This window comes from Aptenodytes patagonicus, chromosome 1 (assembly GCF_965638725.1).
Source record: "Aptenodytes patagonicus chromosome 1, bAptPat1.pri.cur, whole genome shotgun sequence".
Classification (NCBI taxonomy): domain Eukaryota; kingdom Metazoa; phylum Chordata; class Aves; order Sphenisciformes; family Spheniscidae; genus Aptenodytes; species Aptenodytes patagonicus.
This window is the reverse complement of record NC_134949.1, coordinates 160,661,524-160,686,973: the sequence shown is the minus strand read 5'-3', so window position 1 is coordinate 160,686,973 and position 25,450 is coordinate 160,661,524. Positions and strand designations below refer to the sequence as shown.

General features: G+C 41.8%; 1 protein-coding gene across 2 annotated transcripts in view; it reads right to left on the bottom strand.

Annotated features, from left to right (window-relative positions):
* The window catches only part of RAB20 (RAB20, member RAS oncogene family), a 28,380-nt gene extending 3,143 nt beyond the window's left edge, over positions 1 to 25,237 (bottom strand). Inside the window, exons 1-2 of one of the 2 annotated variants that reach the window (XM_076361110.1) lie at positions 25,024 to 25,237; positions 22,451 to 22,504 (exon numbers count right to left, since the gene is read on the bottom strand). In XM_076361110.1, coding sequence (XP_076217225.1) covers positions 22,451 to 22,504; positions 25,024 to 25,195 — 226 coding nt within the window. In that variant the 5' untranslated portion in view covers positions 25,196 to 25,237. The remainder of the gene's footprint in view (positions 1 to 22,450; positions 22,505 to 25,023) is intronic. The other variant, XM_076361115.1, reaches the window with a different exon arrangement.
* Between the last annotated feature and the right edge of the window lie 213 nt (positions 25,238 to 25,450).

The window sequence follows — 25,450 nt, the reverse complement described above, 5'->3', positions numbered from 1 at the left end:
CCGATTTCTTTTCCTCCAGCAAGAGAAATTCTTTAACCAATGATCTGGAAGGTAGGAAAAAAAAAAAAGGGGGAAAAAAAGAATAGATATACCCTTGGTTTGGTACATGGGGTAAGGGCAAGGGAGATTGGGGTGTAGGGGAGGGAGAAGGTCGGTGCTTTTATACTTTTTCCTCCAATCTCATGTTCCAAGTGGTGCTTTCAGCTGCGCTGCAAGCGAGTTTTTAAAAAGTCTCCAATTTTTCAGTAGAAGTTTGTGCCATGACCTACTTCGTTTTTATCCAAATCCTGATTATACCACGGTCTGGAAACCACAATGGAACACATATCCTCCCCCGTTCTCCCACTTCAGATGCCCAAGACATGAAATCCAGCCCCCAAAATCGTTTGCTACAGCAACCGAGTACTAGAACAATACTATTACTTGTTTTATGGAATTTGTATGCTAATGTAATCTTGCTCAGCATAATACAAACCATGACATTTTTACACTCTAACTACAAACTGACTACTTCTACAACTAATATATTGTTGAAAAGGGGAAAGAAACAGTAAGAAGAATTTACCTTGCATAAGGGATTAATTATGTCAGAGGAATTATGGATAGTCTCTCTCGCTCACCCACACAGCACGATCTACATGCAGAAAAAATGCATAATTTATTTTTGCAGCGCAGTTTCCTTGTACAGACCACTTCTGGCACTCAAGGGCTGGAACAACCCTAGATGTGGAAACCCCCCAAAACTACACAAAGTATTTAAACAAATATCCTACCTGTCCCCAAGGTGTCAGGCAAAACAGTATCAGACATTACAGTGAAAACCTTATTGCATGAAAACAGCCACCCCCTTCTTATGACCAGTTGTTTCTTTCTCTGGACCCATCTGGTCCCACTACAACCGTGTACCTTTTTACACGGTTAGCTAAATTAAACAGTAAGCCCTGAATCCAAGAATTAAACAATTTCACCCTTTCAAAAAAATAAAGGTAGCAGGGAAGAGTGGCAGAACTATCAAATAATTTGCAATCAGAAGAATTGCAAGAGCCACCAAATCAACCACAAAGGCACAAAATTAGGGAAATTTCTTAAAGCCAAGCAACCAAAAACTAATTCCCATTTTTCTTTTCATCTTTATATTTTGCCTTATTTACAGCGGTTCAACGACCCTATGGCCATATCACTGCCTGCAGCAGCATTAGCTTTCCAGAGGCTCTTACAGCAAGCATATGAAGTCCTGTTGGAAACCACCCACTCAGGAGCAGTGCAGCCAACAAGCATTTTCAAAGTCCTGTGATGGTTGTCATAAACAAATTGAAGAATTTTGAGTCAAATGGACTTCAGTACCATAAAGTTCGTAAGAAACCCAAGGGAGAAAGAAGGGAAAAGTAGACCTTGCAAGAGGTCAGCCTGATAAATAAGCAAGGCTAGATTTAAAGTGTGCTGAGACTTGAACTTAAGGCCTAGGCTTTGGTCTAGCCAGCCTCCTACAGCACCTCGACCTCTCAGCTGGAAGGCAGCAGCTCACGTGAACACTTTCTCTGGATGGGACCACAGCCTGACTGAGCATCCCCTTCCCTTCCCAGCTCCCAGCCGTGGGATCCACCGACAGCAGCAGTGCTGGCCGCTGCCCCGATCTCCTCCTCGGAGCTCTCCTCCTGCCCGCCGTCCCTGGGGATGGTATCCAAAGTAGCCTGTGAAGTTGCTGTTGATGTTTACAAGAGCAAAAGACTTCTCCCAGCCAGATTTTAATGTTCCTTACCTACCACCTCTTCAAAGGCTTTCACCACAACTTCTTAAGTAGCGTAACTTCCCCCACACACACTCTTTCAAGAAATTCTCTACCGGAAGAACAAGTTAAATCTCTCAGTGTTGAGCATGTACAAGAACGCAAAACAGACTGTTACTTTAAGTCTTGAGGGAATAAAACACCACAAATACTTAAGAGCTTAAAAGGTCTTCCAGAAAGTACTGAGAAAAGTACTGTCGTTACTCTGATATCGCAATCTGAGCGGGGTCCTAAATTCTGAGTTCCTAAAGTAAATATGTAGTGTGGAAAAGCACACGAAGGTGAGCAATAGAAGCACTGCACAAGAGTGCAAAATTGTCCAGAAAGTTCTCAGTCCATAAGCCAGGTATCTTCCAAGGATTTTCACTGTAATGTAAGAGGGACTGTAATCCGAACAAGTAGAGAGGAATTAACACAAACACAAGATATCAGCTAGGTTTTGCCTTTCAAATTCTCTTTCTCCTTTATAAGGGAGTCTGAACTTGAGTGTACACGAGGAGAGACAGGAACTGTGCCCCAAGGAAATAGCCAAAACAGGAAAGAAAAAAGAAAGTATGACACCCATGACACAGCACAGAAATCAGTATTAGAAAGAAATGCGAGTTGAGGATTCAGCTGCAGTGGATGAAGGTTCAAAGGGTGACCCTGATGCTCTTGAGTTACCTCAGCAGGAACATCCGCGTGATCACAAGAGCAAAGCAGCTTCTTTTTAAGGAACAGCATTTCCTTCTGTTTGCAGACAAAGCAGTAAAGTTGTGACCCTTTAAAGGGCATCAGGGGAAACAATTTTGCTAGGAACTGAGATTTCTGTTTGTGCACGTATACCGAGATACATACTGACTATCAAAGAACAAACAATAAAGGTCCCTGAAGGTTTCAGGAAAATTCCCCTGCCCACACCTGAGTCATGCTATAAAGTTCTGACACTGAGGAAGCCAGAGTTCTTCATTATCTTGTTCAAGATTTATATTTATTTCTTCAAGGTGGCTTTATCACATTTCCCTTGAAGTAAGGAGCTTTATTAAGAACCTGACTATGCCTGTCATTACTTGGGGATAAAAAGAAAGCTCTCTATCTCAAAGGATTAACATGGAGGCCATAAGTAGGAATTAGTGGAAACAAATGAGTCAGAAAGCACTGGAGAGTTCAATTTTTACATATCCAGGGGCTATCTGAATACATGATTTCCCAATCCATTAGAAAAATGACAGCATTTGGTTTTCCTCCGACAAAATTCCCCATAGAATAAAAGGGGGGGGGGGGGGCAGGACCAAAAAAACACCCAAAACTTACAAAACCAAAAAATACTACAAGCCCCCAAAAAAACCCAACCACCAAAACAATTACAGTTGAGCAACTAGAAAATTCATTTAAGCTCCACCTTCACCTAGTATTATACATTCACAATGCTACATTATAGAATATACTTGTGTATACTGGTTTCAGAATGCAACAGATCTCTAGCTCTACTAAAAATCAAGATGACATTTGTTTTGTTTATACTCATTACTTAATATGAATTAACATTCAAGGCATGAACTGTGCCCTATTTAAGTTATTAAAATTAATTCTGCCAAAGCAGAACATAACAAACATAGGAAAGTACTCATCTTAATACCCAAAGGGCTTCACTTTCATGTTTTAAAGTAGAAAGAGCTACACGTGGAAGAAGAAGATAACAGCCACATGGGTTAAGTGAACAATGAACAAAGGAAAATTCTTTAATACAGCTCTCCAAAGAAAAAACATCAAAAACAGTCAGTTTATGACTGCCTATGATTGGGACAAGTCTACTCCATTTCTAAATGCAACTTACTCTCAATTGCTAAGTTAAGTATCTCTATCTCATAATAAAAGAAGATCTAAAATGGCAAGAGAGACCACCTCTTCCCTTATATCCATGTATTTTTTTACTTCATGAACAAATACTTTGAGTTCTGAAGGAGTCTGAAATTCCCAAGACCCTGCAAACATCCCCACTCTACAAATGGGAATCGTTTTCGGCTTGTAGAACTCCTGCAAAACAGCAGTTCAGTGTGAGCAAGAAAGCCACATGAACAGGAGCAGTAATTCACTTCTCGCTTAGGCAAGACGAGAAATCACGATCAAACTGAGCCCTGTCCTTCAGTCAGCTTTATCATACTAGAAATATCACACCCCCACTAACAAATGTTTCACTTGGACACAAAAATCAATGACTAGAAAGACTAGAACTTATCCACTGCATAATCGTTATCCATTAATTACTTAAATCCCCTCAGATCTGGTCTTAGAAAATGGGGGTTATTCAAAAAACACTTTTACAATAAATAGAAACAATTAATACAACTTCAGTCTGTAAAGCCTTTTTCTTTTCACTCCAAAACATAAAAACACGTAAAAGCACCATCATGCTGCACGCTTGGTTCCTTCTCACCAACACACACACTCCATATCATAGATGTTATTCACAAGCTCATGTCCAAAGTTACTGAGATCCAAGCCTGACAGCATTTAGGTATTTATACTGCTGCTTTTATATAGATAAAGGAAATATACTGCACGAGCTCTTCTTCTCCTCCCCTAGAGGCTGGCATTCAGGAAGGCAAATACACTCAGGACGTTTGTTTTAAGTGCTACAAATATCTTCCCATAAAAAAAGAACAAAACATTCAAATGGAGGCAAGTCCCAGACTCAAAGGAACCAACAATGTATTTGAACTGTCTGCCACAGATGAAAAAGCCTTGCGAACCGTAAACAGTGAAGCAGAAGATGCTTTCTAATGCATTTAACTCTAACATTTGAATAAGAGGCAGGTCTCGAGACTTCAGTGAGCTGCTATACAGGAGGAACATAACGTTATTTTCCGGATCTGGAAGTGGCATTACACGATGTCACCATAATCTAGTCCCCGCTGAATTCACATACAGAAGTCTTAAACAATCTACTAGCAGATTATAGAATAGCATTCTACCAAATATTAAAATATTCAATTTAATAGATCTGATTTTGTCTGAACAGCCTGATAAGTTACTTGAGACAAATCCAACTAGTTATCTAACTGGAGGCAGAGAATGGTTTTGATGAAACAGGAAATGCCTTGGCACTATAATCCCAAATTTATGAGCTATGGTACCACAGCATGCCTTTTATCCTGAGAGATAAAGCTGCACCCTTCTGTGTAAATAAAAATATTAAAGAGAGATTTTGGTTTTTAGAAGTCTACTAAACTACCATCAGTGATCCAGCAGTGTCTGGGATAAAACATATCCCAAAATATAAACTGTATTATTAGGGAACCTAAATTTTGATAGGAATCAAAAATGAGGAAAAATACACAGCAATGAATAACTGAAGGGCCATTTGAAAGGACTAATTCTTAAACACAAGTTTAAAAAAAGAGCATAAATCTTTTATCTTTGGAGGATAACCACTTGTCCCCTGCAAACTTAAGCAGGAATATTTAACAGATATTAATACATTCTCCATGGAATAAGAGGAGAAGCTACGATAGTATTCAGGAAAAACTGGATGAGATGATTAGCATTACCAAGTATCAAGGCCTATTACTGGGGATTCTGTCTCCAATGTAATATGCAAGGGAAAAAATAAAGCTCGTCATTTATTTCCATTCCTTTACGTAACAAAACCATCATCCTTTTGGGCATCTGAATTAGCTATTAACATTCTGCCACGAGAAGACGACCACCCCCTGGAAGGCCAGAAACTACCAGCGTGCATTAAGAAAAGCAACTCTCTCTTACTTCCCCTGCTTTAGTTAAGGGCACTAAAACCATAAATCATGTATTTCTACTCTCTACTACATTTAAAAAAAAAAAAAACAAACCACACACACAGAGACATGGAAACAGATATGGAAAGCAGGACAAAGATGGAAAAAGAGTAAGTTTTTAAAGAGCATAAAGACAAACTACAAAGAAAAAAAACCCCACCACACCCTGTATGCTGTATGAGGTTCTGCTCTTTTTGCTTGATCTAATACAAAGGCAGCATATGAATTCAATTTTTTGAGTTGTAATCACCACCAGCATGGCTGGGAAAGGAATCAATTCGGAATCTTTACAAACAACAGGAATCACTGGAAGGCATCTGAAATAAAGAAAAAGGGGGTGTTTACTTACTGGAAATTCCACTACACTCTATACCTAAGAATAGTAATACATTTAATGAAAAAAAGCTATATCCAGATCTGTTTTAGCCTACTTCTTTCCCCTCCCCTTTAAATATAATAACTAAACTAAAAATAACAGATGCGATAAATAAGGTTTGCAGGACATGTTTCAGCAGGGACCAACAAATATGAAGTATGTAAAAGATTTTGCCCCAAAATTCTAGCCACTTCACCTACCTTCTGAAAGATGAGCCTTCCCTTAAAAGGATTAATAACTTTGCTAATAGTAACGTGCTCTCTATTTCTTTACAGATTCAAGCTTATTCCTAGTTTGCAGCCTTTTCAAAAGGAAAGCCACGTTAACAGCCAGCTAAAACAAATGACAGCAGTAACTATTATTAATTTGCTTCTCTTTTTATGGTTTTCATGAGTAGAAAGTGTGCATAGTTCTATTTTGGCTGTGTTTTCTTTTTTTATTTTTTGTTATATACACCCAGAGCGATTATAGCACAAGCTGTTCAAGACAGCCCTGACCGGCTGGGAGAACAACCCCCTTCATGTCCCTATCCTTTCCGAGAACAGCTTTCCCTCCTCAAACTTGAACTATACCAATAGGTCAAGCAGTTTCAACCAACTCTTTTATCGCTATTAAAACACTAATTCAATTAACATTCCAGAAGCGATACTTTGGCACAATTCACATAAAACAATTCTTCCAAAGAAGTTCACTTAAATGGGCCTTTTATTGTTAGGACAAATAGCACGCTGAGAAGTTATGCAAGAATAACGTCAGCGTGATGTGCTGCCCGTCACATGCCAAACTCCCTAAGACGTGGTTAACGATATACAGGATCATCTAAGCTTTATCTGAAGATGGCGGCTTGTTGCAATACGTTTTTTCTTCAGCAAAAGGGCACACACAAAAATCTGTTTAATAAATGTGGCAAAACAAAGTAATGGGAATTTTTGCTACAGAGTTAGTTTTATTTCATACCCTCCAAAACAGTTATCTTTCTAGGCATGTGCTGGTAGAAGATCCAAAATAAATGTCTAGTCACAACATTCTTCCGACATGCTGAAGAAATGACTCAAGAGACATACAACCTTAACTCACAGCACACCTTTCAAGAACCCACAACTGAAACACGGGTAAAAATTTGCTATGTTTTTTTGACAGTTAACAGTGTGATAGTTTATGGAGAAATACGCCTTTAAGTAAAAGCTTCACTTTCTAAAGGCAGCTAAACTAAAAGCAGATGCCTAGCAGCTTACGCTGGTGCCGATCAATCCGTTGTTACATCCTGCAGAGCATGCCAAGTTACAGAGGTATCCAAAAAAGCTGATTACTTCAGATGAAACCCTTTCACCCACACCTCAACTATAATAAACATCCCTCAGTCATCTTGTCAAATCCTGTATTATTTGGTCATGAACTAGTTTAAATATTCCCAGAAACTTTTTTAATCCAGCCCTGAAGAGTAGTTTGTCAATTTTCATTCCATAACTGGCAGTGAAGACTTCCATTACCGGTTCCCAAAGACAGACCTGTCGGACACACTTACGGGAAGGAGGAGATCAAGTTAACAAGGGAGAGAAGAGAAAAAAACAAAAGAAAAAAAATTCACAGAGCAAGGCCAGAGATCAAGTATAATCCTCATTCGAGTCTGATCTCCTGCGTAATAAAGGTGATAGAATTTCGCTCAGCCCTCGTCTTGTGACTGAGGCGGAATTTGTATTTTAAGGCAACCAAAGAACGAGAAGTTAATATCCCACAAATTAGTTTGCTGCATTTCAGCTTTCAGACTCTGAATTTTGATAGACTTTCACCTTCATTATGTATCCTCTTCAAAAAAAAAAAAACAGAAGGAAAAAAAAAAAACATTATACACCCACCCCCACCCCCCACAAAAAAAACAAACCACCAAACACAACAGAAAAACCCCACTCTCCTCTCTAAAATGTATTCCTGTATGACTTAACCTCCTTCTTGTTAGGTCAGAGAAATCAACATTTTTTTTCATAATCAGGCTCTTTGCCTCTGGCAGATTCCTCTAAACCATTAACCATACTTGTATAGCTCTTTTCTCCAACCTTTCCATATTATTCTACAACCAAGACTGTAAGAGTCTCACCAAAGCTATGAGGTTACTTAAATTCTTCACTACTTTCATCCCTCCCAACATTTGGTATACTTTTCAGAACAGCTCATAGGCTTTGGGACACCACGAGGTACCAAGAGCTCCGTGTGTCATCTGCTACCAACTCAGTGGATCTTGCAAAATACATATTGTTGCCCAAATGAATCTAGCTTAACCTGTTACCAGCACTCCACACCATTAGTCTCTCTTCATTTGCAGCCTTACACATTTGTTTAGTCTGCATATTTCTAGCTGCAATCATCTTTTTATAAAGAAACTTATAAACTCAGTGTCTTTGGACTAAATGCATATTCATGGTATCTATAACCAGCAATGACTTCACCAGACAAAGGAGCTGCACAACTCCTATATAAAGGAGAAAAAAATACTATCAGAGATCTCTACGATCTACAAGATTTAGCCCATGAACTAGTTTCAGCTTTTCTAAGACAAAAGAGTACCTGGGATCTATTCTGTTACATAAATACAATATTATTTTTCTTGCTGGCAGGAATAAATCAAAACTTACCATTATAATAATGAAATTAAGCCCAAGCTTCTAAACTCACAAGAATTTTAATTTCAAAATCGAAGTTCCCATAGAAACACCAATTTTACTCCACCAATATGCTTTCTATCCAAAGTTTTAAATTTAATCCTATTATGCCTAGTAATGCAAAGCATTACATAGAAAAAAGCTCCCAACCACACTACGTAGCGTGTTTTTGCCAACAAAAACTTTTGCTAGACCTGAAAAAAAAAACCAAAAACCCAAAACACCAAAACCACTTATTTGCAGCTAAAGATCCCATTGACGCCTCTATAATCCTGAATAACATTTTCATTTAGCTAGATAAGACTTACTTTTTCCAAACCACCCATTTTGTTTAGTTCTCTTGATCTACTGTGTTTATTTTTAAGTGAAGGAAATAACCCCAGAAGCTTCTAGCAACTCACATATTTTTCAGCTGTCTGGAAGCCTAGTGCCTTGTAAAAGAACAGAATTGACCTTAGTCCCGCCAATCCAGCAAGCGTATCTTGAGTGCATCTGCAACACAAACTGAAAAAACACCACCGGTATTTTTCTATTTCCCTCTGAAACCTCACAGTTGTGTAGGAAGACGTTTTATCTAAACACTGAAGTCTGGCAAAAGAAATGAGGGCATGCCAGATTTATGGGACATTATCCTGTCTACGAGCGAATGCTCCACCGGAACTCCAGCCGAGATCTAGCATCAACACCGTCTCTACTGAAAAGAAAACGTGTCAGGGTGCTTGAGAGTTAAATTTATGAAGCTCCTGTATGCCTGTACTAAAATGAGAGCAGGAATGCAAGGATGAATTTAGAAATTTGAATCTGAGTAAGTAAAACGTGAGCATCGATGTGAAATTCTTCTGAAGCTTTATGTTTAAAAGACAATTTTGAACGGCTGCTTAAAAAAGAACTGGTCATTTGGCAGATGACCTTCTTAAGGGAAGACATGATTGGAAGCAAACCGTGAGGGGGGGGGGGGGAACCCTTCAGATTTACTTTGGAAGAGTTCTGCGGGAAGCAATAGCACTGAACACTTAACTGCGGCAGCAGAGCTTGACAGTCAAATGTTGCTCAGCGGTGGGTAACAAAGAGGCCAGTTACAGGACGGGACTGTAAAACAACCTCGCCTGCGTAAGATGCTTGCTTCTGGGTTGTGCAAGAAGCCTCTTGGTCATTAACGCCCACTGGAACACCAATCCATCTCCTCCAAGAAAAGTCCCTCCTACAGAAAAGCAATTCATTTTCCACAGGATGAGCTCTAAAAGCAGCTTGTTTTTCTTTCCAGTACCTGAAAACTGATACTTTTTCCTTAAATTTACAATTCCTTTTCCACACGGGAACAGGCATTGCAGACGAGCCCACTTCTCTATGCAATTGCTAAGCAGAAGCGGTTAGCAAGTCCTTATCTTCAGAGTCACTCCAAAAGGAGATCTTCAAAGCCCACACTCCCTCCCAAAGTTTGCTCTTCAAACTGAGAAGTAGGCCCTCAGCTCAGGCAGGAATGCGTGGCCGGGTGTATTTCAGCACAGTTTGACCGGCACTGGGGGGCCGGGAGGTCACTCCACACACGTTGGATGTTCTATGTTGCTCAATAAGGAACTGGCAAGATAACTTGGCTTCCAGTTCACCCAAGCAAACATTGATACAGGTGTGTGATTTTAAAAAAATAAAATAAATAAATCCAGAGATCGGTAGGGTTGAGATTGCCCTCCTAAATGTATCTCAATAAGCACTCTGAAACGCTACCACTTGTCAGGCATTCCTGCCAGCTCTCAGCGAAGAGTTAGCAAGTCAGCGTCTGCCCGCTCCCTCACAGATGAGAAATGCTTCCTGGTTTTCTTCATTTTTATTCCTGTTTTAAGTTTACTTAGGTTTTTCAACTTCCTTATTAGATACTTTGCTTTTGCCTTAGATACCTCTTTACAACTTTTTTTTTTTAGTCAAAATTCCCCATAGGATTTTTTGCAGAAGGGTAACTACATACATACCAAGTCAATCAATACAATACACCATACCATTTTTTGAGTGAGGAAATACCATGAACTTAATAAACATTTTAATTAAGGAGAGGGATATTTTAGAGAAGAAAAACAGTTCGTTGTTACTGATTACAGATCCTCTTTGGATTAAGTTTTGTGTCCAACCATAAAATTAAATGGTCTAATGTATTAGAAACATTATTCTTTTTCCATATTACCACTTTAAACCCAAACACATCATATGTATTTCTGCCTCCTGGCTGTCAGTCTTCAAATCCCTTCCCAAGTATAGGAAACCAAACCACCGACGTACAGCTATAAACTTTTTTTGCGCACACCCATGCAAGGGGAGTTACGCGAAAAAAACAGCAAGTTAGCTTTCTCTTTCACAGACCCACAGGAGAGTTTCACTTACAAGAACGTTAGCTATGGCAGTACCTACTTTCCATCAGTCCCACTTCCATGGCACTTCCTTCCATCCTGCCGTCAATGCTTAGGAAGCGTTAGCAGAGGCGACCGGCTGACAGAGCCCAGCGCTGCCCCTCGCACACTGCTGCACTTCAGGGCCATCCCAGGACACCAGCCAGAGGGTTTTAAGACACTGCAAAAAGCTCAGGTCTTCAGACATTTTCAGGATCTCCAGCGTGCTTTTACCACAGCACCAAGGCACCAGAAGCAACAGCTTTTTAGCCTTCGGTAACCAGCCTGGAAGACTTTGAGGACACAGACCCCTGGGAACGCACCATCCCACCCTTCCCCACAGCCAGAGACCATCCTCTTCTCCCACAGCAGCGGCACGGCTTTGTTCAGTACAGGGCCTCACAATATAACAAGAGGGACCCAAGTATATCGGCCATGGTTCCTTTTGGAGAGAAAATTAATTACTAAGCCCGTAGGTAGACAGTACCTCAAGCACTATTTCCATAAATCTTTTATCCTACTAGTACCTTTCCAGGTTGATTAGGAGTAGATGACAGGAAGAGGAGGTCTAGAAATACTTCCAAATGACCGAGCTTTTACAAGTCAGAAGTTAGTGCAAGACAGCAGCTGAATGCTGGCAAACATCACTGTTCAGCACTAAAAAGAGAAAAAAAAAGTGTCTACAAATCGCAACATTCATATTCTGAAAAACAAAGACCAGGTTTCACAAAAAAAAAAAAAAGAATTTGAGAGCTGGCAGATAGTCTTGTCAGAAGTGACCTTTTGTGTCACACGTTTCAAAAATGAGAAATGATTCTTGCACGCATAATGAATAACACAGAATTGTCTGCGACACCTGAGGAAGCTATGGTTATCAGATCAATAGCAGGCACCTACAGATGGTCTGCCCCATCAGATGCTTGCTAAGCACCTCTTATTTAAGGTTAAACTATCTTCTGGCGAAATGGAACTCAGCTGTAGTAGATAACTATATGCTAGCTCCTGATTTGTAACACTGAGTTTAACTTTAAACCAGCCTTCACTAGCAATTTGAAAAATATTTAAACCTTGCTAAGTGGGTAGAAGTAAAGGCCATGGATCTTGCAAACTGAATGAAAAATCCATTTTTATTTTTTGAAGAGAAACTCACATTAGTAACATGGGACATAAACCTAGGCCCACTCAATAGACAGGTATTTTTATGATTTGTTTCAACATCAGTTCATTTATAGGCAGGTTCTCAACTAAGAACACATGCAGTTCATTCACACCTAATTTATCCTCAAGAAAACTACAACTGCTTCTACTCCTTACCAACCACCACCAGTTTCTATTCAGCTGAAGTCATCTTCACTGGGTGCTTCTGGGTAGTTGCTATTTGTCAAAAGCAGGAGGAAGTTCTGGTGATCCGGTGGGCTGTCTTCAGCAAGTACCAGAAGTGGGAGACTGTGCCAGGCATACAGCTGCCACCTGGGTTTTACGGGAATGTACTTAAAACTTGTTCACCTCATTCAGGTAATTTTATCACAGGATGCATGGCTTGTGTTTTCAGAACTTGCGCGGGCTAAGATGAACACATGGCTTTTACATTTCCAGCACTACTACTCCCTTTTAATTCCAGTTCTGGCTTCTCTGCCTGCACTCTTAAGAGCATATTTAGTATTCACTGTTCAGAGGCATTAATTTGAGGATTAAATAAACGAAAACCATAAAACAGGCATGGTAAAAATCAATATCGTCTCGTTAACGTTCTCCAACCTGGCACAAAAAGAGTACCTCTAAAAACCGTAAACATCAGTTTTGAACTTTCTATACAGAATAAGCTACAGAGAGCAATGTTGCCACTGTCCAGTCTCTACCCATTCAACCCTCATGCCATGAGGGGTAGCTACTTACCAAAAGGGAACTGCCTACAGATTTGCATGCATTACATCCCTTTCTTTCATAATTAAGGCAACGAGGCAGCATCTCTAGGTCACAAAGTGCTCTGCCACTCAAAAAGAGGACAGACGCCAACTATTCCACTTCCACCGGGCTTCCAAGCCTTGAAGTAAAAAAAGGAGTTGAGCAAGACAATGTGGAAAGGGCACACAATGCTAGAACAGAAAAGGAGATAAGGGAAACAATACGAATGTGATACATACAGCTATCTGCTGTGGGAGGGAAAGCTCATGTCCTAAAGACAGCCTTCAGGAATGTTTGTTCCTCATAAAAAATAAGAAGTAATGTCATGGTTTAACCTCAGTCGGCAACTGAGCACCACCCAGCCGCTCGCTCACTCCCCCCACCCGGTGGGATGGGGGAGAGAATTGGAAGAGCACAAGTGAGAAAAACTCATGGGTTGAGATAAAACCAGTTTAATAATTGAAATAAAATGATAATAATAATAATGTGGTGATGATAATAATAATAGTGTGGTGATAATAATAATAGTGTGGTGATAATAATAATAATGTGGTGATAATAATAATAATGTGGTGATAATAATAATAATGTGGTGATAATAATAATAATGTGGTGATAATAATAATACACAAAGCAAGTGATGCACAATGCAATTGCTCACCACCTGCCGACCGATGCCCAGCCAGCCCCCGAGCAGCGGCCCCCCCGGCCAGCTTTCCCCAGTTTATGTACTGAGCATGACGTCCCATGGTATGGAATGTCCCTTGGGCCAGTTTGGCTGTGCCCCCTCCCAGCTTCTTGTGTACCTGCAGCCTTCTCAGTCAGTAGAGCATGGAAAACTAAAGAGTCCCTGGCTAGTGTAAGCACTACTTAGCAACAACTAAAACATCGGTGTGTTATCAACTTTGTTCTCATGCTAAATCCAAAACACAGCACTGTACCAGCTACTAGGAAGGAAGTTAACTCTCCCTGCCGAAACCAGGACAAGTAATCATACTGGCGGGGGTTGGAGGAGTTGAGCTGTTTGAGACATTTTCAGTTTCACAAAATTAGAGATTTACTTTTTAAATAAGCAACAGCCTGTATCAGGAAGAAAACAAAACAAAACAAAACACTGCTCTCGTTATACCAGTGGGGGGTTTTTGTTTTGGTTTAAAACACCTAAGTCTCACTTGCAGCAACCCACAAGATCTGGTGATCCCTTTTCTGAAGCTCGGAAGATGAGAACTTAACTACATAAGGCTTTTTCTTTCATTTGTTTTTTAACTATAAACTGCTACAGATTCCGGTCATTTCTCCCTTTTCTGAATGAACTAAAATCTTTGCTTTTTTTGAGAGCAAATGACAGCCAGAGAATGGAAACAAATAAATAAGAAGCAAAAAACCCTCTAAAACATAACCAAGACCCTTATTTCTAACTTCAACAATTACAAAGAGAGCAACAACAGATTTGTACGTCTGGATCACAGACCCCACTATGAAGAACAGAAACTGAATTTCTGAGGACTTTCACAACATAAGGCATTAAATTGCATGCATGAAGCTTCAGTCCCATCACTGAAGTAACCTGCACAACCAGAAAGGGAAGTCGGTCTGCCCAAACCCCCTGGGGAAAGGGAAGCAGGGAGCACGAGCTCAGCTGAAGTTCACTGCAACCAGGGCACATCATCACACGTCTGTTTTTATACTGCTGTCATTGAGTGCATTGGGAACATGAGCTTAAGCAGAAATCCAAGTTTGTTGACTCCATGTAGAGAAATTATTACCCAGCCAGTGACCAGCATTTAGACATTTCTATTGTGTTAAAGGCTGTTTCAATCTACCTAACTTTTGCTTCACATTCTTCGTAAAGTGTACTATACATTAATTTCTCTTGCCCCGCCTCCCAAACTGTTTCTTTGGGGTTTCTAGTTAATATATTCTTACAGGAAGAACATTTTCCTGAAGGTCTAACCAAGCCATCCTTCATTTTACAGATAATGATATAATTAAGAGAAAAGTAAAACCTCAATATTTAAATATCTATGGTCGAATATTACACATGACTAAAAACTCCTAAGTAGTCATCAGCTGCAGAATGTAAAACAAAAATATCCTGCCATTTCAGCTGTACTGAAGACCATTATTTTTAAACTAAGTATATAAGAGCAGTTGGATGGCTGGACAACATCTTTTCTCTGTATTTTGTAGGAATATCCTGAAGTACCAAAACAGTGGTTAGGAATATTAAATCACGTAACAGATTAAAGAAAAAAATGTCAGTGGATCAACAGGAGAGGCTGAGGGAACAGGGAGAAGTATCTACATTAGATGCTTAATCATTATTGAACAAAATTATTCCAATCTTCAATTCATTAACCTGTAGACCAGAAAAAAAGGAAAAAGGAGGTATTCTCTGTAGCTGAGGATATGATGAGTTATTTTCATGACAGAAAAAAGCAAAAACAAAAAGTTAATTTGTGAAAGGGCGGAACAGAAACAACCTGAAAGCACAGAAGCTTTAATTCATAATAAGACGTTACCCTGTTTGAGTATTGAAAGTTTTAAATGTCTCTCCCTCTGGAGTCCTGTACATGAAGTTTCCACCATGCTACAAACTAGGCTGAAATGTATTTTTGCTCCAGTGGAACTGGTGAAAAGGCAAAAGCTCAAATACAAATACACATTTTCCTCTTTTTGCTTTATCTGTAACACACTAATAAATTCAAGCTCACACAGGTCTTTAGGCTGTCAGCAGGGTTCTTCCATGAATGGTTCCTTGGTGGCCCATACAAAGCCAAGTTCAATTCTAGTCTGCTTCCTAAGAGATGGAAAAATATACCAGAAGATTCACAAACACATCTGATGATCTATCTCCCTTTAGAAACGATGTTAAGAAGTTCTCTTCCAGATTTGGTTTTTTCCACACCCAGGTAGGTTAGCAGGATTAGGAAATCTTGTATGCTTATTGAGTTGGTTGTCCTAAAGGATGTTATCCTACATCTCCTGTGGTGAAGGATGGCAAACTGCTTACGTTGAGAATTCATTCAAATTAAGAGCAAAAAAACCTCATTTCCTTTGACCACCTCTGCTCTCAGCAGTACCACTTGCATAAGCTAAGTTTAATCACCAAGTTCAAATCTCATTTCCTAGGCATATCTTCAGGTACTGCATATGAAGTTATAGTTAATATGACAGGCGCAGGAAAAGGAATTTATCACAAGTTTGATGCCTTTTGACCAAATCCCAGGATGTTCTACCCAGCGTTCACCTGGAAGAGAGCAAGTCATTCAGACTTGGGAGAGAAAATTATTCTTTCTGTTCCATAATTTTTAATGGCTCCAGATGTACCCACCACAGACTCAGCGTCTTTCTCAATGGAGACCCAAACAAGGTTACTTGCTTGGATATTTTGCAATAGTACAATGTGACTCAGACAAGGAATTACCAAGTTCACTTTCAGTTCAGCCATTGAAACACTGCCACAGGAAAAAAAATCACTTGGAAGCTCACATGGCTAGTGGCTTCAACATGAGACAATAATTGTAGCGAAGCAAACAACTCATCTATGATACAAGATGTGATTGCGGTGCGAAGTCAAGATACTTAAACTAGCCTAAGTACCAGAAGCAGCTCAGCCAAGGCACTGTGAAGCTGGCTGGCTATGAGTCTCCCTGGCTTTGACATTTGTGCACTATAGTGTGTACGTACGTGTGAGACGAAACAAGAAAAGTACTTGCCATACATGAGCGCTCAAAGAAGTGATTGTAAAACCATACAGCTAACAGCTAGTTACCTGCCCTGTACTTGTATTTCAAGCACCCACTGTCACCTTCCTTCTGAAGGAAAGAGTAAAAGTTCATTGCATAGTCTATAGCAAAAGACACCACAACACAGACTGCCTAAGTTAAGGCACCTAAATATGCAATACTAATTTTAAGTAGCTATTTGTTTTTCATTATGGAATGTGCCTGGTACCCCAGAAATAACCAGAATTGGGTCAACATGAGTTACTTTGTACACATTCATCTCTACATTACAGCTAATGAAACTGCGCAACACTATTTACCCAGCTAGAGAGAGAACTACTGGGGAAAAAAGTATCCCGTCCTGTCCCCATGCTTTCCCCCTCATGCCCAAACTGTTGAAAGAGTGGTCATTTCTTAGACAGCTCAGGTATACATTTCACAAATATTAAAGTCAAACCAAAGAGTGCAACAGGGCATTAATAACGTGCTGTCTTGCACAGAACACCTATTTCAGCCTTTGCACGTACCCTACTAGGAGACCTCTTTTACTGAAGTGAATAATCCAGTTCTTGGGCACCCTTCTGAAATTTTCTACAATTTCTCCCACCTGTTCCCCATCCACCATGAAGATGAATTTCCGTATGTCTGCAATTTTTGTCAGCAGTTCTGCCATTGCATTTACATTGTTTGACTAACCATTTCTCTTGTTCATGTCTCCCTCTCTCATGCATTTTCAGTATCGTCACAAAGCAGACAGTCAACACTTAAACTAACCTTTCAGCCATCAAGTCAATTTTGACAGAGATATCTGGAAAATACACCTCTTCCTTCAGTAAGCAGGGAAGAAAGGACACAATGCCAAAGGCATCCTTCGTTATGAAGATTCTCAGTATCGCTTCAACCTAGGATCTGGGGCTTCAAAACATAGGTTTAAAATACACTCATTCAATCAATTCAAGGACTTGTACAAACTCATTTGTAGTCAGCCAAAGCCGAGAAGCAAAATTTTCACAGAAAAACAAGAACACAGGCCACGCACCAAAGACTAGACAAACATATATTCTTGTTCTCCCTTCCACCATCTGCTCAGATGCGCCTGAAAATGGTCAGTATTAACCTCTGTCCCCCCTTTTACACTATGATTCTAAGAACTCAGGCCTCACTCCAGGCCAAAATTAGAAAACAGACAATCTCTTCTGTTATAGAGAAGTTGAGGTGCTACTGAGGACTCCAAAGTTGCTAGTGTTCGTCAAGCTGCAATGCCACGGCATGACACTGGACAGCTTTAGGCAGGCACAGACCTCAGGTCACTGATACTATTCAAGAGAAAGTCTCACTGAACCATCAAGTGGTTTCCCACTTAGGCTAGAACAGTGCAGTCACTTTTCACGCTATTATTAAATACCACATGCAAAGCAGGGATTTAACATGGGGGCTGGAATACAGAAGTTACTGCAGAGGTTCATACACGACATTCATCTTGGCCTGCATCAAGTACTCACACCAAACAAGTGGCTTACCCTCCCCATCAGCTTGCCTCCCTGAGAGTCAGTACTAAAATTACACATTGGAAACAAAATTCCTCCTTCAATAAAGTGAATTAGCCATAGATGAATAAACAAACTGTGTTAATTTTGTCTCCCGTTTCTTGTTGATGTTTGTGTCTTTTTCACAATTCCCTCTGACAAGGTATTTCCATATTTTTACTTCATTTGCATACAAAAGCACTTTCTTTCAGCAGGAGTGAATTTGCCACCTTTGACTTTACTTGTGTACCATTGTATTTTTAAGCTGTGGGACACAGAAAATAGAACTTCCTCCAGGACTTTCTCCAGACAATTCATTATTTCTTCATATTTTTAATCACTTCCAAGTTATTCTGCTCTTTTCAGAAAATATTCATCGCAGAAAAGAGTAATCTGGTGCACTGTTTTACAACAAAACAGTGCTTCCAGGGATGGTCTAAAGCTAAGCAGGAGTAAACTCCTGCCTCTGAACCTGCTTCAGAGGTTTTAGATACAGAGCTTGCTGACAGTGAACTCTCTTCAGAGGGTTTCCCCATGTACAGAAGAGATTTTTCTTGGCAGCTAACCATACTGTCCCTTTGAACCTCCACTCTTACGATTTCCTTTTCAAGATGTGGGGACTATAACTGTACACAGCAATCCCAGGGAAACTGCACTATTTATGCATGAGGCACTGGTCCTCAGCTGTCATTGTTTTACATACAACAATTATGAACAATTAATACACAGATGCCAACATCATATTCTGCAGGATAACTTTCCCAAAGGCAAAAAGCAAAAAAATCAAAGCTTCTTGGTGGCAACTGGTCCCCGAGCCGTGACTCACCAGCAACAAACTTAAGGCATTTTATTCTCCATAATTTCCATCCTGTATTTTGTTAAGTTCCAGCCTCTTGAGCACAGGTACACCCTCAGCAGCCTTTCTCACTAAATGATCCCTGATGCCCAAGACACTTTTTGAGGTGATATCCTCTAAACCGTTCCACAAATGACCTCCTCAGTTGAACATACCTCATCACACATTCAGCAACACGCAACCCCAACTGCTACTCTGTCACCATTTCACCTGGTTTGGAAAGGCTTTCCCACATGCCTCAAGAGTCCTCTCTTTGGCTTTGACTAACCTACCTAACCGTCTCATCTGTAGCTTCTTTTCTCCCAGTGTAGTCCTCTACTTCCAAAAGCCAAAACCAGCAGAATATCAGAGTAGCTACAACTGATCTTCAGTTGTGAGGAAAATATGCCGCTTAATCCTACTCTTCCTTTGTTCTGTTTCAGTACAATGGGGGACCATGCTTCCTCCCTACCTACAGCCAATTCGTGTATTGTTCACCACACAGGGGAACGTTTGCCTCCAGGGCAGCAGGGAGACCAGCCTACCTGGGCTGATCTCGTACTGCAAAGGACCGAGTCACACCCCATCACAAGTGTCCCCTGAGAACTCTTCTGGGTCACCCCCTTTCCAGGAGAAAAACATGCGTGGAAGGAAGCGTACATCTACACAGATAAGTACTGAAGAAAAACCCAAAGTCATGGGACTCAAAGCCTAACTAGGCAAGGGAGGAACCTAACACTTCTTACCAGCTGAACACTCACAGCTACCCCGAGAAAGCTCAGCACAGGCAGTGGCCTGCACTGCTGCCAATAAAACACTCGCGATCAGAAACTGTGAGCAATTCACACGTGCTCACCAGCACCAATCCATCAGACTTCAGCAAATCAGTCACAAGAGGTGTAAGCATCCCTTACGCAGATACACTGCAGTTGACCCAAGCCGCAGAAAAGCCTTTTCCAGGCTATGTTTATCTCTCTCTTGCCCCTATTAGCTCTGACAAGTCAGAAGTCACAGGAAAAAAGTCTGCAGATGCAAAATAAAGAGGTGGGGGGTGTAAAAATATGAACTGATAGCTGAATATTCAGAGAAGAAAAAAGTCAAATCAACTAGCTTAGACAGCTAGCTTAAGACGAGAGGAAGGAAAAGAAGGGAAGTTTGCTTTCCCCATTAACCTTTGTGTTTCTCCATTATCATGCTACATGACTACCTGTTGGTAAGTTCAAAACTCAGCCTCTTTCTTAAAATACAATTACAGGAAAATAAAGTGAACTTTATGAAATACTTGTCATTAACTTACCAGTCTGCTGCTTTAATACCAAGCCAGCCACACAGGGGACACTGACCACTAATAATTAAGAAACCTTGCTACTGGGGGCACCGCTTTTCTGTCAGATGAACGAACATCAACTTGAGACTGAAATCCAATATACAAATGAGTTTTTCCTTTTGAAATATTAAGGCATTGGAAAATAATCCTGAATTATATACTCCCACAAAACTGTTAGCTGCAACCACCATGCATTAGCATTCCACGTTTAAAGGTGGAGCAGGACCGAGACCCTGAGAACTTCAGGATGCGTTTGCGCTGCCCGAGATAAAGGGCTACGTGCTAGCTCAGAGCTGCACGCTGTCAACACCCAGCAGGAAGTATTGGTTTACACCGCAGTTGCTGTCAGCACTGCCTAGAAGATATATACACAAGAACATATATATAGCTTTGACATCCCGAGTCTCCAACCTCCAATCCTTTCACATGAGGAAGTTCTTCTGGCTGATGCTGTTGCTTACCTTCCTTGGTTCTGAAAAATACTACTTCAAACATACTGCTATGAAGGTCTCAAAGCATACACTCAAATGCTTTAGAGACTAGGCCTCTATCCAGCACGCTATCCAGTCCTTTAAAACATGCTGAAAGTTTACAGTTTCTCTCTTTTTTGTATAGTTTATGCACTTTTTTTTTTTTTAATTCCTTTGAATTAACTGACCCAAACAGAAAACAAGCAAATATAATTTGTAGCGTCAGAATCTAAGGGGTAAATAAGTAATTCTCTGCACCAAGAATAAAACAGAAGCCACGCTGGGTCAGACACAAGACCATCTATCCAAGCCTCTGACAATGGAGAAATAGTCAAAAGCAGATGGCTAGAAAAAAAGTGCATAAAAACACGGCAAGCATATGATACTTCTCCCAAGTATTCTTCCATCTGTGCCTTGTTTCCTTGAGTTGAATGCAATTTCCAAATAACTTCTCTCATAATCATCAGATTGGAAAACTGGAAATGTTGAATTATTTGCTGTGAGCATTTACATTAAAAAAAAATCCAAGTCTGACAACTTCTGCACACCCATTTTACAAGACTTGCAGATAGCATGAAAGATTTAGACTAGACTAAGCAGCTGATTTTTCCAAGAGAAGGAAGGGTGTGAATGTACAGCCAAGAGAAGAGTCCTCCCTAGAATAACTGCTTTGCACTTCAGACCTAACTTGGTAGACCAACAGGTCAGGTGTGCACTTCTGTGATTTACTGAGCGATAACAACACAGAAACATACATCTTAAGCACTTTGGCACACAAATTTAATTCTTCCTGGAAAAAAATGTGAGATTTTTCTGAATAACAGAGTGAGAAGAAATGCAAGATCAGCAGAGTGATAAGTAAAAATGACACATATTTTAAATAATTCAGAAGATCTGCAATTAAACTGAAGTAGTACTAATATCAACACATACTTAACTTTTGATCCATCACCGCTACTGCAGATATACTCATCAATCACTGAAGTCTAATCTTGTAAAAATAAAACTCTGTGTTACAGGAATGAAGCGTCAGTGTATCAAGATTTACATTGTTACAGCCAACTGCCTAACCCATACCAGAATAACAAAAAACGATCCAAACTGAACTGAAAGTAAAATATAGGGGACTTCTATGGCGATAACAGTCCCCAAAATAATGCTGATAAGCAACGACAAAAATAAACATACATTCACATACTAAATATAACATGAACTAAGAAAATTTAAAAAAGAACACACATTCCAGTTAACCTTGTATAATTGTGTATTTTACTGGAGTACTGAACTAGTGTAGCAATTACTACCAAGCATCCCCTCATTTTCTAGGCCAAATCTTCCATATTTCTACATCGTACATTGTATAAAGTACTACTGGGGTATTAAGACAGACATCTTGAGTTGGCACTCAAGTATTTAGGTAGGTAAGACGGGTGCAAACATTGAACTGTACTTTTGCCATGTTGTCATGCTAAAGAATTTTTAATCTCCTGGATGATCTTTTCTTTCTGGATTCCCCTATATATCTACACACACAGAGTTAGAGAAGACAATGTATCTGTATTTGATGATCCCCTAACTGCTTCACAAGAATTCAGTAGTAAGCAATGCCAGGTTAATAAACAGACAAAACAGCTAAGTTTTAAACTCCTCCTTACTACAGAAATTCAACAAAGCTTACTTGGTACCCACCTGGTAGAGATAAGACAGTGACACCGCAGAGAGATAAGAGCCACAGACCAAGGACTGCAGACGTGTTGTGTCCACACAAAGAAAAGAAAAATAAATAAATAACATAGGCTTTTGAATCCCCTTGTTGACTTAACATCAGAGTTGCAGTGTCCACAGGGTCCCTTCCTTCTTCATCAGGACAGGAGAAAGCGTATGTGCCCTGGGAGCTGCTATTTCTTAGAAGATTAACGAGAGCTGTTAATAAGCCAGAGCCCACAGGCCCCAACACGGTCTTGCCCAGTCTTGGCAACTTCCATCGTTCTGCAGGAGCACAAGTCAACAGGGAGACGGTGCAAGAGTCCATACCTGCCTCTGAAACACAAGAGAGGGGACACGGGGCTCGACGCTAAGTCCAACAACAGAGAAGAACGAGGAAGATGTGCTATGCCGCCCTCAGTACAATACAACAACACTTTTCAACTGGTGCTCTGCAAATACAGGTTCAGCAATCCTGCTACAGAAGTCCCGCCGAGGCTCGAGAAGCAGTGGGAGCTTCTAGTGCGGTGCTACGCAGGCAGCAGCATCGGCAGTGGCCCTGCTCCAGGGTGCAGAGGGACTCCGACCACCAGGAAGGCGATGAGCTCTGAATGCTTGCGTTGCCCTGAGACAGGTATCACCTGGGTGCTTCACCTGGCACGTGGAGAATCGCCTCTGGAGCTTGCCAGATGCCACACAGAGCTGGAACCTGAATCCTCAACTAACACTGCATAAAATACTGCAATAAGAATGAACGACTGAAAAAAGGGCTCTAAAACCAGAAGACAAAGCCTGGGAGGAACTTATTTTATAGTATACGATAAAAAAAAGCAGAAGGGCATAAGGGAAATTACCAAAGAACAATCTCACCAAGATAATTCTTCTGTTGAAATAAAGCCCACTGCTATTCACCCACATAGGTCTGGCTTACTAGAAACAAGCAGCAATTGCCTGCCAGAGACTCCCCACAGTAAAACATGTCAATTCTAAAACTGAAGTAGTTTAAAAAAAAAAAAACCTGCAAAGGACAAGGAAAGCGTATTTAAAACAGAGCTACTGTTAGAGAGCTTTTGTCATAGGAATAGATTAAGAAATGCAAGAAGTGAAAGTTCTTAAACATCTCCTCCCCTCCTCCAAAAAGTGTTTCTGCGTAACATTTTGGTAGTTTCATTCCCCCCTTCCTCCTTCTCAATTCCTGACACAGGAAAAGCCATTTTGGACTAGATTGTGACATGAAGTGACACAGCAAGTGAACTTCCCTCCCAAACGTCACCAAGAGGAAACTGGAATATTGCACGATAGTGCAGCTCCCCAAGTTTCACAAGAAACTAAAATCTGCATTCTTCATATTGCCAGTAATGAATTTTAAAATTCAGCTAAATGTGAAGACAAGAAAAATACTGAACAAGATACTTCTCCCACGAGCAACTTAACAGGCAAGAACGTTCATACACCTCATTTTTCAGGGTAGTCTGACCCTCTACGTGACGGAGCAGAGCTTCCTGACCTAATAACCAAGAGCAAGATATTCATATGACCAAGACCACAAACCACTTCTCCAGTCCATGCCCTCCTACCTCCTCCACCCCAGGACTCCAAACCACAACCCGCGCTCCCTCCTGCATCCTGGAGATGCTGCCTGCCGCAACACAGTGGGCCGGACAACCCCGTGCTGCTATCCCAGACAGAAACTGCCTGCAGCCCATGCTCTCTGCGCAGTAAATCCTTAGGTGCGGGCTCTTACCGCTGCAGCGAAAGAGCGAGCCGCACCTGAACGGTTCGTGAGTTGTATGCATTTGAAAGTCTGAGTCTGACAACAGCCGGCATCGATTAGACATCTGAAAGCATACAGCAAGAAGTGATGAACAAAAGTTGTAACCTCTCTAACTGCTGCCTAGCTTTGAGGTCAGTAGCCATCCACTCGGGTAAAAGAAAGCGAACAAGCATCGCAACCTTCTCCGTACATCCACATTTTGCCAAGCAGGTCCAAAACCACCAGAGATTAGGGGTTGTAAGGTCCCTTTTGGCCCATCAAAAAGACATTTCTTTCCAGACTTTCTTCTGCTGCCGAATCATTTGTTTAAGCGACTTACTTTACAGTAGCACCGAAACAACGCGCTAGGCACCAGGCACCCGGGGAGGATTTCCCGGTCCCGGCCTCCCCCGCCGGGGCAGAGCGGGGTTCACGTCTCCATCTCCTGCGCTCGGGTTCTCGGACAGGCGAAGCTCTCCCGGGCGAGGTCACCCCACCGCAATCTTTCCCACCGACAGCTCGTACCATAGGGCCGAGCCAAAATTAGGGAAAAGAAAGACATACGCGTAGCGACCAAACCACGGACGGCGTCGGCGGGCAGTCCCCGCCCGAGACGGCGGAGGGGCAAGCGCCGCTCGCACCGGACCCAGAGGAGAGGGGCAGCCCGCCGGCAAATACCCCGCAAGTTTCTGGGACGCCCTTTCCGCCGGGAAACACCGGGAGCCCGCGGGGCCGGACCCCCCGCTCCTCCGGGCCGCCCCGCGCAGCGCCCGGGAGAGGGGCCGCGCCGTGCCGGCGGTCTCACCTGCCGTGTCCCAGATGGAGATGTTGTACGGCCCCCACTGCTTGAGGTAGAAGGCGCCGCCGACGGTGCTGACCGTCTCCTGGAAGCGCCTCTCCATGTAGCGGTGCAGCAGGGAGGTCTTGCCCACGTTCATGTCCCCCAGCAGCACCACCTTCCCGTCCGGCTTCTTCATCGCGGCCCGGCCCGGCCCGTCCTGCCGGCGGCCGGCTCCCGCCCGCCGGCCCGCTCCGCCCGGCGCGGCGGAGCCCCGGAAGCGGCGGGACGAGGGACGAGGGCCGCCCTCCGCGGGCAGCGCAAACTTCGGGGGCTCCGCCGGAGCCGCCGCCGCCACGATCCGGCCCCGGCTCCTCCTACCCTCGGCCCGGCCCGGCCCCGCTCCTGCCCCCGCCCTCCGCCGGCGCCAGGGGGAGGGGACGCGGGCGGGGAG